The sequence below is a fragment of the Atractosteus spatula genome, chromosome 3, assembly GCF_055471065.1.
Source record: "Atractosteus spatula isolate fAtrSpa1 chromosome 3, fAtrSpa1.hap1, whole genome shotgun sequence".
In the NCBI taxonomy this organism is placed as follows: domain Eukaryota; kingdom Metazoa; phylum Chordata; class Actinopteri; order Semionotiformes; family Lepisosteidae; genus Atractosteus; species Atractosteus spatula.
In genome coordinates this window covers 41,612,415-41,627,432 of record NC_142708.1, presented here as the reverse complement: position 1 = coordinate 41,627,432, position 15,018 = coordinate 41,612,415, and the positions used below count along the sequence as shown (strand labels likewise).

The window sequence follows — 15,018 nt, the reverse complement described above, 5'->3', positions numbered from 1 at the left end:
AAATTAACCCCTTTGTCTCATAAGAACTCAACAAAGGTTTACAGAATTTTGACAGTATGCCCAAAGACTAATTCGTAGTATAAACAAAATACCCACTGGGCACACTGATTTCACATGCAGATGTGAAATAAAGTAACATTAATAACTCCTGTTTTAAAATATTTTGGATTTGTTTTAATATTTGTATCTGTTGTAATTTTTAATACAATGGAGAATATTATTGTGATTCTACTGTTTATCATATTAATATTGCGATATGTGATATTAATATGATTTTTGTTGGGCATACAATATTACTAACAGTTTCAGTCTTGGCGTTTTCACATTGAAAAAAAATGCATGTGCTGCGTTGTCAAATGGTTTTATAATAAATAATCCTGCTTTATTACTTCATCTTTCGATAGCATTTCCTGGTGCCCAGCTTGCATTTTGCCTCGGCCCTAAAAACCCACAGCATAAGAGTTCCTGACATCTCGAGATAAAATAGCTGGTGATTGAAATAGATTCAATAGCTGCTGTTGCCCCCTTTGGCAGATATCACTTCTTGTAGGCTTTTCTTGTAATTGTCTATCAGTCTCCTATATCGACTTGGAGAGATTTTTGCCCACTCCTCCTTACGGAACTCCTTCAGCTGTGTGATGTCTGAGGGCTTTCTTGCATGTACTGCCCGCTTCAAGTCCCCCCACAGCATTTCTATGGGGTTAAGATCTGGGCTTTGACTTCACCATTCCATAACTCACACAGGGGCCCAATGGAGTAGGATTCCTCTGCCAATCGTGGGATACGAACCGGCAACCTTCCAGCCACAGGCACAGATCCTTAGTCACAGAGCCACTGCACCACCCCCCTTTTCCGCATCTTGGAAATTTACAAGTCATTATTCAAATGTACGTTAAATCTGAAAATAGAAAATAAGTAAAATCCAAATTTAATCAAGAAAAATGAGGGGGATAAATATAATTTAAAATGTTTTGCTAACAATCAATAATTAACATTCTTACAGCTGAAACGTTTATTTTTTCTTTTCATCATGGAATAAACCGTTAGTTGTTCCTTTGCAGCTTACGCATACTGACACAGCTGCCTACTTGAATTAATAATGTTGACTGTTTATAAAACTTTTTCTGTATATTGTATGTTTTATTTTTTTCATAAATACAACAGTAGCACCAGTCGTCTCGGTGGCTTTCAAAATTAAATTATGCATGCAAATCTTTGAACTAGAAAGATGACTAATCTATCCATACATTTACACAAAAGAATCACAGTAATATCACAGCTGGCAACCCACTGAAGCTAAGCAGGTGTGAGCCTGGTCAGTACCTGGAAGTGAGACTTCCTCGGAAAAACTAAGGTTTCTGCTGGAAGAGGTATTAGGGGGTCTAACTAGGAGCGCTCACCCTGCGGTCTGTGAGGGTCCTAATGTCCCAGTATATCCAGGGGGATGCTATACTGCAAAAAGGCGCCGTCCTTCGGATGACATGTAAAACCAAGGTCCTGATTCTCTGTGTTCATTAAAAATCCCAGGGCTTTTCTCGAAAAGACTAGGGGTCTTTCTTGGCCAAATTTCCCATTGCCTTATCAGTTATGGCCTCCTAATAATCCCTGTCTATAAATTGGCTTCATTGCTCTTGTTTTCCTCCCCACTGATAACTGATGTGTGGTGAGTGTTCTGGTGCATTATGGCTGCCGGCGCATCATCCAGAATGATGCCGCACATTGGTGGTGGTGGTGGAGGGGAGTTCCCATTACCTGTAAAATGCTTTGAGTGGAGTGTCCAGAAAAGTGCTATATAAGTGTTAGGAATTATTAATATTATTATTTCTAATGGTGGTGCAGTGTTCAGCATTGCTATCGCTGGGGCCCTAGGTTCAATTCCTGGGGTATAATACATGTGGAGTTTGCACATTTTAGCTGGGTGCATGTGGGTTTTCTCCAGCTGATCTGATTTCCTCTGGCAGTCCAAAACATACTGGTAGGTTAATTAGCTTATGGGAAAACTGGCCCTGGTGTGAGTGTGTGTGTTTGTCCTGTGATGGACTGGCGTTATGTCCAGGGTGTATTCTGCCTTGCATCCGTTGCTTGCTCAGATAGGCTCCAGCTCCCCTGTATTGGATAAAGAGATTGAAGATTTAAAAAGACACTCTAACTATACACATTGATAGAAATCCACTATGAGATGGCAGCATCTCGCTGAGAATAAATTATTTTATAGTGCTGGCTTAAGGAAACAGAAGATGCAAAGGAACAAGTAAAGGTTTATTCCATGATAAAAAGAGAAGAAAAGAAACAACGTTTCGGCTGAGGAGCCTTTTTGAGGTGTAGCTCCATGTAACAGCATCAGCTGTGTTTGCCCATTCCTTCAATTTATGTGCCTCACAGTTCAACACTAGCAACTTCACAAAATCTAAAATACAATCCTCATTTCAGTATGTATGTAAACATTCAACAGCAGATATTCAGCGAGTTCATTAACTTCATATTCCTCTGCAGTCTATAACATCTCCTGTGTAAAAGGTATAAAAACAGTTATAAGCAATATACCTGTTGTATTGCTTTTGAAGTTGCTATGTAAAATAAAGTTTATTATTATAGAGAAACGTGATCATATTTTCCATGGTTCAGAAAAAAAAAGATCTAAACTATACTGGTTTGTCACAAATGGCTTTGCATACTGATCAGATCAATCAACTGTGACAAAATATACAATGTGATCTTTTGTAACAGCTGTGATTTTTTTGGTATATCTAAGCCTTTGCAAGTGTTCCTGCATCCCTCTTCTTCACAATGTCTGGTCATGGCTTTTGTCTGTTTGCTTATTTAACGCAACACCTGCTCCATTTAAAAAATGTTTTGCTCGTGTGCATTTTTGTATTTTTATATTTACATCTTTAACACTTTAACATCCTAAATTTTCATTTGCCTTAATTTTTTAGACTGAATTTTAGTCTCAGACTAAAAAAGCTTGTATTCTCTGTCTTTTGTTACTTGTCCTACAGACCTCTTTAATTGTGAAGTTTTCAGCATTTTAACATTGCTATATGCACAGTTTTTAAACTGTTATTACTGGTCACTAAAGTTATTGCACTTGACAAGGCTTAATTCACCCTTTCCTGAACATGATAAGAAGAGGTAGTGCTATCTCTTGTGCAATCTTCTACAGCTGAAATTTCAATGTTTAAATGAATACGAAATTAGATTGCTTATAAATCTAACTTATTCTATGTAAACACTTTTTCTTTTTCGTTTTGGAGACCTTGACTGAACTGAAGATGTCTAAAAGCATTTATTTTCTTTTTGTATTTCTGCTTCATAAAAAGTGTTTCCAACATTGCTCTGTTTGTAGAGATTTTAACTTTATATTTGGGCTCAGATTTCAACTATAAACACTAACTACTTGGAGTAAATACTGATGTTTTGTTCCCCAAAAAATATATTTGTATTGTAGCTGGGATTCACTTTTTTCTGTACGTGTCTATTCCTACTCTCTCTCTCCTATGCTGCGATTTGGACACATAATGGTTAAAGATGGCAAGAAGCCAGGCACCCAGAGGGATGGGAGGGGGGTCGTTTTCCCGCCTCCGTAACTAAGCGGCGTACACAGTCGTGTAATTGACAGTTTGAGGTAGCCTATCGTTTGTAAATTTCACTTTGTAGCTTATAGGTTAAGCTTTCGAAACTCAGCACCAAAGTCATGTGACTGATTTTTCGCCCTGTTTCGTTGGTTAAACGCAAGGATCAATAAACCGCCATGTTAACTGGGATGTGTAGTTTTTAATTCAGTTTGAATTTTGAACTGTGCGTACTGTCTTCGTATTTGGCCAGGGCTTTAAAGAGAAAATTTTCGGTGCCGTCGTCTCCGCTTTAAAGGTATCCTCCTTGTGGACGAATTTTCACCTCAGACGTTCTCCCAGCCAACTTACAGATTACTTAGTAGTTAGTGTAGCCCTTGCTGCAGAATTGCTTGGTGATGTTGTCATTAACAGTGGACAGAACAGTCACTATCAGTATCTCTGCTGAGAGGCTGCCAGCAGTGAGCCTTGTAATTTCTCAGATGATCATCAAAGCTTTTTTGCTTGTTTATGGATTTTGATAAACACAGAAAACTACACTATTGTAAACCTGTAAGTTCAAGTGAAGGGTAATTCTTAATATGTAAACCTTATTTTGAGCTAACTAACCTCTTCTGCTTTCTTTCTTTTTCAGCTCAAAGCGTTAGGATTCCCTGAAGGACTTGTAATTCAAGCCTACTTTGCCTGTGAGAAGAATGAGAACTTGGCTGCAAATTTCCTTCTACAACAGAACTTTGATGATGATTAAAGGGGGGATAGAAACTGCAGTTTTTTTTTCAATTTAATATTATATTGTACACAACAGGCTACTTTCCTAGATTTTGCAATATATTTTCATGGTAACACTGGATGAACAATTTATATTCAGGAAAATGATCTTTCTGACTTCATAACAGGCAGTGCAAGTCAACTTGCTTTGTTTGACATAACTGGTGTGCGCTACCTTTTTATTTAAAAAAAAACTAGGACAAAAATGATTGTTTTTTTCATAAGTGGGAAGCAAATCCAATTTTCAATGCTGATCATTGTATATGTTTTCCAAATTACCATTTGGGGTGGGAGGGTTCTCGGGTCATTCTTATGTCATTTTCCTGTTTACAATTTTTCTTTCTTTTGTTTGGTTAATTTGGATTCCCAATACTGCTTATATCAGTTTGAAACAGTAAAATTTTTAAACATTGTTTCTTTTTCATTTGCTTTTCTATCTGAAGAACATTTCAAGTTTTTTTTCCCAAACTGGCATTAAACCAGCTGTTAAAGGATGTACACAAAGTATATAAATATTCCCTATAAGGTAAAATAAACACTTTTTAAAACATCTAAGTTAGAATGAATATTGAGACTTCTTTAATGCAGGCACAAATAGTATATTTTGAAGTGCTTGTTAATCTTCATGACCTAGAAAGATTTAATCTTTAGATATAGCTCCCATCTGGGTAATGTACAGCAGTCACACTATACAGCATTAGAGAAATGAGAAACTGTTTCACCAGTTGAATGAAGGGGGGATTTTTTGAAGGCTGTATGTAGCCCTTTTGGGCTTGGATACTCTAGTCTCATAAAGTCTCATGGTCTTTTTAATGACAAATAGTCAGAACCTCCATTTAATGTCTCATCTGAAGAACAGCACCTACTGCAGCACAGTCTCTCCATTAACCATACTGGGGCACTGGTTTAGAAATTTTGGTCCATAGGGAAGACTGGTCCATTTAAGACTTCAGCCTGTTTTATCTTGGATGTCTCCTATCCCAGGACTAATTGCAATAGTACTCTTCACCACATTGGTTACCCCTCTTCCAGGGAATGCGTTTGTGGTAATTTAATGATGAATCTTTTACCTCGTATTGAAATATGTGCATAGTTCTAGTGATGTCGTTACATTGTGATATGTAAGAGACAATTAGATATGTCTTCGATCTTTATGCATTAAAAACGGTACTTATAAAAATGCTGTTGTATTTTTAAATATATAACAGTGACATCTGTGATGCCGTGTAGGGTGGCACAGGCTTAGGGGTGTTGATCTAGATGGATGCATGACATCACCATGCTCTCCACAAACCACCAGCCAAATTTTCTGCTCTACTATTTGAGTTACCTTCTGGTTTTCATATACTCTCCTCTGAGCTTAGTGTTGTATATTGGCCTCATTCTGGGGTAATATGCAGATGTGAGGTGTTTGGTGGTGTTAGTCTAGACGACTCTGGTTATAGTGCCTGTCACACTCCTTAACGATAGCTGGACTGAGGATGTCTGAGCCCTTCACTTGCAGTTATCCTCTTGATACTAGCTTTTGTGATCCCCCTCTGGGGTTGTGCTAGAGGTAGGAACACAAGAACACTAGCCCTTTGCTTGCAGAATCCCAGGCTCAGGGTCCCAAGCACTAACTCCTCTTGACACTGTTGTACCCCTTGGATTTTTTCTTGTGGCCTCGAGCCATCAGGGTATGGACAACTGTTTCACACCTACATCCTTCACTTGTAATTGCAGTAGAAATCTGATTCCTTTTCCTTTTGGCCAGTACTGCTCTACCACCTTCCTAACGTTACCAGTGGCCAGAAACAGCAGTGACTGAGTCAGCTACAAGTTACAGATGCAGCCATTCAAAATGCGCGGGCGATACCGCATTATTTCGCGGTGCGCTTTACGCGGTCTACCGCGAGTTACCGTAAATTCTCCTATAATACCGCAATTAAAATAATAGTATCCGGAATTTCCGCAAGGTGGAGCTAATAAAGCTCAACCTCTCATGTTTGAGCTGTCGCCATCAAAGTCTTTAACGAAGATATTACTAATAGTATTAATAATGAATGACCTTGGACAAGCTGTAAACAAAGTATTGCCCTGGTCCACATTCTTTTTTTCATTGACCGTCTTTGTAAAAGTAACACCACAGCATTTCGCAATCACGCATTTGTTTCCAGTCATGCAAAGTACAGTAATTTTTGAGAATCGATTCACCATGCCTTTCACATGCTCATAAAAGAGATTGATTTAGGAACATAAACATATTACCGTATGCAAACTGTACTTTATACAGTATGTATATGTATATTTAATGTCTTAACTGTGCCCGTTTAAGTATTGAATATTTATATGGAATTTTACCACTGAAGGGAAATCTTAGTAGCTGAGCAGAAAAAGAATAGGAGCATACTGCAACGCGTGTGAAGGCCATAAACGATATTAATTTTGGAACTTAAACATACAGTATATGGCTGGTCTCGGTACTTTAAAGAAAACATACACACCAGTATTCCATTTCTCCCTAAACATTTTAAGCATCGAAGTCTTTAACTAACGTGATACCGGAGTCAACAAGCATACTTTAGAATTTGATTAAAAGGGAATATAATATGGAATCGCGTATCTAAAGAAATTAATAATGATATAATTATATTCATGTACCGCAACACAAGAATAGTACATGCTGTACATTGTCTGTTGATAATGTTTCTGTAGTGCTTTCTCAGCAACACTGCATGTGACCTTGCCGGTGGCGCTGTGGGTTAGGTTCCTGACTCCCACCTCACGGTCTGTGATCGAATCCCACTGGAGCAATGAACTTTTTTTAACAAACATTTCTTTGAAAAAATGAAACGTTTCCTGAGTCAGAGATTAATTAAAACCTCACTCGCACCAAACAAATTTATATTTCTAAATATCACAACATGATCGAATTTAAGTCATTTTAATAACAATGAATAGTCACCTAGGCGTTACAATATAAACATTTATATTGATTTAAATCGCGTTTAAATCGCCTTTATTTAAAACCCATAAATAAAGCTGATACTGTTTAGACTTTTAATTATTTAAAACTGTATTACAGCAGCACAATGCACAATGCAACGTAAATCGCTATCTTTATCTTCTGTGTAATAATGTTCACCTCTCTGTCCAGCAAATTAACAATAGTAATAATAATGAACTTTATTGTATATGGCGCCTTTAAAGGTGGCTCCTCAAAGCGCTTTACAGGTTAAAAACAATAACAACAACACTGTTAGGCTGGGCAAACGATTTTTTTTTTTAAGAAATACAAAATGAGATATAATGATGTGTTCCGGCTTAGACATTAACGAAGAGCATAACACGTGGGCGGCGTAGCGGTCGGCTCTGGCTTTCCCATCTACTGTATACACTGCAAGTACAACCCCCCTCTCTGCGGGAGTGCTGGCTGTGACGAATTAAACCGGTTTCACAGGTATTTTCAAAGTAGAAAGGGGCGAGATTTCCAGCGAAAGACACCTCCCCCCCCCCTCAAAAACCCAGTAACTACAGTACTTACTAGTTAAGAAAGTTAGGCTCCTCAATGAAATCGCTTTAACATGCTAATGCGTTGGTGTAACAGTCTGGGCGTGGCAAGATTCTAATGTCAACCCGACTACGGCGAAAGGAACCCTTCTTTCATTGGAAGACAATGAACATATTTTAGCCCTGAATGAATTAATAGCAAACATGGTTTACATAAAAGACATTTTTCCAAGAAAGTTTAGCCTTTGTCACTAATGAAACCACTAAATAAAGACATAAATATAGAAATCTTAAGAGTTTTAAAATACATGACTTTGCTAAAATTTATTTGAAAATAAAAACGATTACAAACGCCAGGGGAGAGAGAGAACAGGGGAGGGATGTTGGTTTTGCATAAGGGGCGGGGCTATGGAAATGAGGTCTGTCTGGGAATGTGGAGTTACATGTTCTGACTGTGAATTATCGTTGTTGAGTATGGAGTGTTGAGGTATTGATTTTGTGTAATGCTTTATGTTGAAAATTGAGGTGGATTTTGTTTATGATTAAGAGGATAAACTGGGATGGGAGGAGGGTTTGGTTTGCATAAGGGGCGGGATTATGATAATTGGAGGAATTTGCGAGAGTATAATTGTTTGATATATTTGATTTTGTATTGTGGTTGTTATCTATGTTTTTGGTTGGTATTATGTTTATATGGTTGTTTTTGTTGGTTGGTTGTTATTATGGTTATTAATAATACGATCTATAGTTGAAATCTGAGCCTAAATAAAAAGAAAAAGCATTTTCAGAGAGCTGTGTTTATGTAGAATAAGTGATTAGGTTTATGAGCAATCTAATTACTTATTCGTTTAAAATGCTATATAAAATAAAGTTTATTATTAATTTGCTGGACAGAGCGGTGAACATTATTATGCATAAGACAAAGATAACGATTCTGATCAGTTTAGAAATCTGTGTACGCTGTAAGGTTTTTACTTCTTAAACTTTTAAAATACACGTTTCGAATAGAAAGAAATCCTCTTCCTGGTACAGTACTGTATGTATAGCAAACCAGCACGTCTTTTTTCTCCAATCAGAGGGGTGTCAGATGGTGTCAGCCAATCACCATTCTGAAGCCCTACCATAATCTCTGGTATGGGGAGACCCCAGAATTCTGTCCCATAGTTTAGACAGATGATAGATACTTTTATTGATCCCATGAGGGAAATAAAGTAAATCATTTTCATTTTAGGAAATTATTAAACGCTCGGTTAAAAGCAAAGGAGATTGTCTGTTATAGTGGACATAAAAACAAGAGTTCGCTGGCATTATATCCTAGAAGACACAGACCGGCGCCAGACCGGGAGAATGCCTGCAGCGTAAAAGAAAATGCCTGATGAACTAGGGATTGGACAGTTTCCAAGTGCTTGTACAATCGATGGAAATGTTCAAATAAATGTGCAAAAGAAATAAACAAACAAAATAATCATTTATTTCTTTATCATATTGGCTAGCTAATGTCCTCTCTTTGCTAGTTAGTGGATTTGTTTCTGCATTGGGTAGCAACGGGTGACTGTTCTCAGGTGGAAGATGTAAACAGCTTAATTTTCATGTTAAATAATTTTTTAAAATTAAAATTCATTCTATACAGCAATCGCATATTTGGGTACCGTTTCATAAAACTTTCATGCTTAAAATGTTTAGGGAGAAATGGAAGACTGGTGTGTATTTTTTCTTTAAACTATCAAGACCAGCCATAAACAGTACAGTTTATGTACATACAGTAATGTTTATGTTCCTAAATTAATATCGTTTATGACCTTCAGATGCGTTATGCTCCTCTTCTTTTTATGCTCAGCTACTAAAATTTCCCTTTAGTGGTAAAATTCCATATAAATATTCAAAACTAAGCGGATTAAAATGTGCACAGTAAAGACATTAAATGGTTAAATCTTTTCACTACCAACCAATGCACCACAAGTGCCCCCGTCGGTCATTTTGGCCAGCCAATCACTTACCGCGGTGCCCTGCGGTGGCTTGTGGGTAGGTTACCGTACCGCGGGTTTTTACCGCGCATTTTGAATGGCTGCATCTGTATGTAACTTCTGATGTTAAATTTTGAGTCCTCATCTCTTCAGTAAACTCTGCACTTTTTACTCCAATTTACTTGGAGCCCTCAGTTCTGTGGTGTATTATTTTGGTGCATCCGGCTCTCTGGTGGATTCATCTATACCAGTGTTTCTCAAACTGTACATGGAGTGCCCCAAGGTGGTATGCCAGATGACCCTGGAAATTTGTTGTGTGCACTGAAAATTTGGGAATTAAAAGTTTAATAATGAATAGTTAGGTAAATTTATCATCTGTAATTTACTTAATCGGTTTCAGAAAGCTTGAGATGGGTTTTCTTATTTTATATTTGAATAAAATTAGTTTATGTATCAAATACACAGCCTACGTACTAAGCTAAGTCAATACAGCGCGCGCTAATAATTGAGTGTTCATACTATCGAGCTTTCAGACACAGCTTAGCGCCACATTTGCCAACAGAACAAGTGTTTGAAAATAAATACTTTGCAAAAATCAAGTATGTCATGGCTGAAAGGAATAGACGCCAGGAGTACTGATGCTAGCGCCAATAGATCATGCACACCTGTTGAGAACGAGGAGGATTATACATCGGCCACTAAGGTTAAAAAAAAGGTGACACCCTGAGAAACTTTCCTTTTGCCTTATCTGCGAAGGAGGTCCGGATAAAGAGGGTTTTTAAAATATCCCATGTTTATGTTCATTGGTAAAGTAACGTTGATGATGTTTAACTGCAATGCTGCAATAACAGTACCCTCTGTTTTGCTGCCAGATTTTATAAAAGAATCTGTAAGTTTGGTTTAGGAACTCTCTCCTCGAATTGCCTTTTTGTGTCTGAGTCAACATGAGCTTGCAAGTCAATTACACCTTTATTTGCCACGGTGACAAAAGTACCAGGCTTACATACCAAACATTCAGCTTCCCAGTCTTCCCTGCCACTTCGAAAACACTGAGATTATTTTTTTAGTTCTGCTGTGAATTGACACTTTCACTTTGGCATTGTGTTTGAGGGTAGGAAAACGAGAAACAAAATAGCCTTTCGAGGAAATGCTTCTGCACTGCACAGACTAAATAAAGACACTAATATTGATGCCCAGTTTCACTCTTGTTACATAATCATACATCATAAAACTGAATGACAACGTAGGTCAAGAAGCGAACTACAGTTAAGAAATTCTCTATCTTTAACTTTTATTATTCGAAATCCTTGACATTTCTGGATATTTCAAAATTCCCCCCAGGCGGAGATATAAGGATCAAAACAGAAGACATGGCCGGGAAAGTCCGGATGTATGGTAAACCTATCGGCCACCAAGACAGCACTGATCGTGTTAGAAAGCGTCGGAAAACATCTACAAGGCAGTACGATCCAAATTTACTTGAGTTTTCCTGTGGTTGCTTTGAGAAGACTTGTAGGTGGTACTTGGATGCTTTGGTTTGATCAGGGGTGGTACTTGAATGCTTTGGTTTGATCATGGGTGGTACTTGGTCAAAAAAGTTTGAGAACCACTGATCTATACTGACTTACCAGCCTGAGACTCATCTGTTGTTGTGACAGGCTGTTCTACAACTTTGTGTTGGCATGCAGCAGCTGGCGATTCCACTTTGTATTACACATAACAAAGACGTTGGAACATCAGGCTCTGCAGTGTCTCTGCTGCCATAGTAGGCACCCACCAATTTGTTGGTGATTCACAACCCTGAACATTTAACAACTATATGCTCTGCTAGTGGCATTATTGCAACAATAAAGACTTAATGATCTGCACCATATTCCACAATGGCCATAGTAGTATAGCATTTTAATCACAGTCAGGCATGCTGTATCAAAAGTAACCTTCAAGATGGAGAAGTGAAGCAAGAGGGTAGTAATACAACAGAATACATAAGGGTTAAAGTAGAAAAAAGATTAACAACCTAATGCTAATATGGATGCAGATAGCTTACTCTCTCATGACATCAGAAAGCTATTTAGAAAGTTATTTTTGTCAGATTTCTGCTTTCCACACAGAAATTGGATTTTGTGATGGAGAACACAGCTGAAATTTAGATGGCTGAAGGGGTTAATGATTGCGTTTTCAATTAGTTTTAAAAACACCAACTAGACGAGGTTCTTATTGTCTTTAAGTTATTGGTTTAATAGATTTCTTAGTGATATTTAAAAAAAACGGTATAATTAAGGGAAGAGAATGAAGGAATGAGAGACTGTGAACAGATGCATATAGAGTCAATGTCAAATACAATGTTAAAGGTCCAAACAAACTTACTACTTAATTGGTGGTCTAATGCCAGGAAAATATAGCTTAAATGATTTAATGGAGATATGACGAAAAAAATCGGAAGGAACAGAGGAGTGGAGTGCCACAGACTGCATTGTGTGTCCATTATTCAGGGATATCCATCCATCCATTTTCTAAGTGCTTTATCTAATACAGGGTTGTGGTGGATTTGGAGCCTCTCTTGGAAACCAGAACACCCAGAGGAAACTACACAAACAAGGGAGAACATACTTCATGTAGATGGCTTGCCAGGAATTAAATCCAGGGTCCCAGCACTGTGAGAAAACAATGCTAACCACTGTACCACCATGCTGCCCATTTCAGCGATATAAAAGAGTATATAGATATATAATGCACAAAATAATAAATAATGTAATGCACAAAAAAGGACAACTGAACCAGGAAACTACAGACCAGTTTTATGTTACTAGAAAAATTATGGAAATGAGTTAAATTAGACGAATACTATTTTAAAAGACAAGAACAAGTCTTTCCCTTTCTAAATCTAACTTGCTAGAATTATAAGATTAGCAACTTGGACATTAGGGTACAGTAAAGATGATATGATATATTTAGAAAACCAATCTGCGATAATGGAAGTAATAATTCTGACATAGTCAACTACTGAAATTTGCTGGTGATAAAATAGGGGAAGTTCAATATACAGGGAGGCTGCTGGAGGCTACTGGTGTAGGGGGGAAAGTTACTCTCAAAGAAACTAAACCACTAAGAGTGGAAATGAATGATGAGGAAGGGGGACAGGTCTCTATTTCCACTGCAATGTGGGTCGGTCCAACACCAGATATTTTGTGATGGGATGCCCTCAAACATTTACAGGGCGTCACTCTGACGGTCCAAGAAGGGCAGGTCAATATTAACATCTGGTCTCTTCAGAAAGACGAAGTAAAAAATCATCCACTTTGGACTAAAGATAAGGATGAGTGTGGCCTTTTGGATATGGAACTAGCTAATTTTACGGGAAAACTACCCCCATACACTAAACCATATAAGATTAGGAAAGGAGCTGAAGAGGGAATTCGGCCCATTGTGGAAAAACTATTAAAACAGGGAATCATTAGGCACACTCATAGCTCCAGCAACAGTTCTATTTGGCCAGTAAAGAAAGCCAGCGGGGCAAGGCACTTCACTGTGGACTATTCTGAAGCTAACAAATATATTAACAGACTGGCAACCCTGGTAGCGGACCCATCCACAATATTTCAGCTGTTAAACCCTGATCATAAGAAATTTTCAGTGATTGACATGGCTAACGGGTTCTGGTCAGTGCCCCTGCACCCAGAGGTGCAGGACTGGTTTGCATTTATAGTGGATGGCGAACAGTACACCTGGACTAGGCTACCACAGAGATTCCATAACAGTCCCACGGTGTATCATATGGCACTGAGAACACACCTAAAAAACCTGCCTCCCCTCGCCTCTATTATTCAGTATGTTGATGACATATTGATTGCTTCTCCCGAAGAGAGAACCCACAAGGAGGACCTGAAGGTAGTCCTAGACCATCTGACTAAGAAAGGGCATAAGGCTAGTTATGACAAGGCCCAAATATGCCTAGATTATTAGGGCAAAATATTAGGCAGGGATCTCGTGAACTAACAGAAGACAGGGCAAAAGCAATTAAAACTCACCCACCCCCAGAGACTGTCAGGGAGCTGCGCTCCTTCTTGGGCCTGTGCAATTTCAATCGGAATTGGATGGATGCTTTTGCTGAAAGAGCAAAACCATTAACTGATTTGTTGAAGGGGGCAGGGAAACCTAATGACCCCATTCCATGGCCTAGCAAGGCTGAAGAAGCTTATAGGGATTTAAAGAAAGCTCTCTTGCAGGCTCCTGCACTGGGGTTCCCTCAGACGGATCAGGCTTTTTACCTGTATGAAAGTGAGAAAAATGGGTATTGGACTGCTATTCTAACTCAGGAACATGGGAGCAGATATAGACCGGTAGGTAATTACTCAGGCCCCCTTGATGATGTAGCTAAGGGATGGGGACCTTGCTTGCGAGGAGTTCAGGCTGTCTGTTTCGCAGTGCAAGCTGTAAATGGTATAGTACTAGATCAACAATTAATAGTGAGATGTCCTCATGCTGTACATACATTGTTATCTCTCAATCGTGTGAGTCAAGTTACTGCTGCTAGATGGAGTAAGTGGCAGCTCATACTGGAGGCCCCTAATTTGATAATAGATAAGAAGGAGAAGGAGCTCTGAATCCAGCTTCCCTCCTGCCTGAACCATCTGAGGAATATTTTTTAGAACACGATTGTGAGGTCTGGGCAGATCAGGAAAATCAGAGCATGGACATTTTTTAACACCCCTTGGGAAATGAGGATTTAATATTATTTACAGATGGTACCTCATTCATAGATCAGGACGGAGTGAAGAGAGCAGGATGGGCCGTAGTGACAGAACATAATATTAAGTGTGCTGGGAGATTTGGTATCCCCACATCTGCGCAGCACGCAGAACTGAAGGCCCTTATTGAAGCCTGTTAGGTGGCTAACAAAAAGACGGCTACTATATACACTGACTCACGTTACGCATTCGGGGTATGTCATGATTTTGGGAGAATGTGGAATCAAAAAAATTTTGTTACAGCAGTTGGGTCACCAGTCAAGAATGCCGACCTAGTAACTGAGCTGTCAGCTGCTGTTCAGCTCCCGGAAAAGCTGGCGGTGGTAAAGTGTAAGGGACACAATAAAGAAAACACTCCTGAAGCTAGGGGAAACAACCTGGCCGACTGGGCTGCTCGACAAGCAGCATTAGGAGAATGGAAGGAGTGGTATATAGACACCACCGAAATTAATCACATCCATGTTCACGCCCTGAATT

General features: G+C 38.7%; 1 protein-coding gene across 2 annotated transcripts in view; it reads left to right on the top strand.

Annotated features, from left to right (window-relative positions):
- The window catches only part of rad23b (RAD23 homolog B, nucleotide excision repair protein), a 69,646-nt gene extending 64,751 nt beyond the window's left edge, over window positions 1-4,895 (top strand). For both annotated transcript variants that reach the window (XM_088910218.1, XM_088910219.1), the window contains one exon: window positions 4,207-4,895. In XM_088910218.1, the coding sequence (XP_088766344.1) occupies window positions 4,207-4,320 (114 nt within the window). In that variant the 3' untranslated portion in view covers window positions 4,321-4,895. The remainder of the gene's footprint in view (window positions 1-4,206) is intronic.
- Window positions 4,896-15,018: the final 10,123 nt, after the last annotated feature.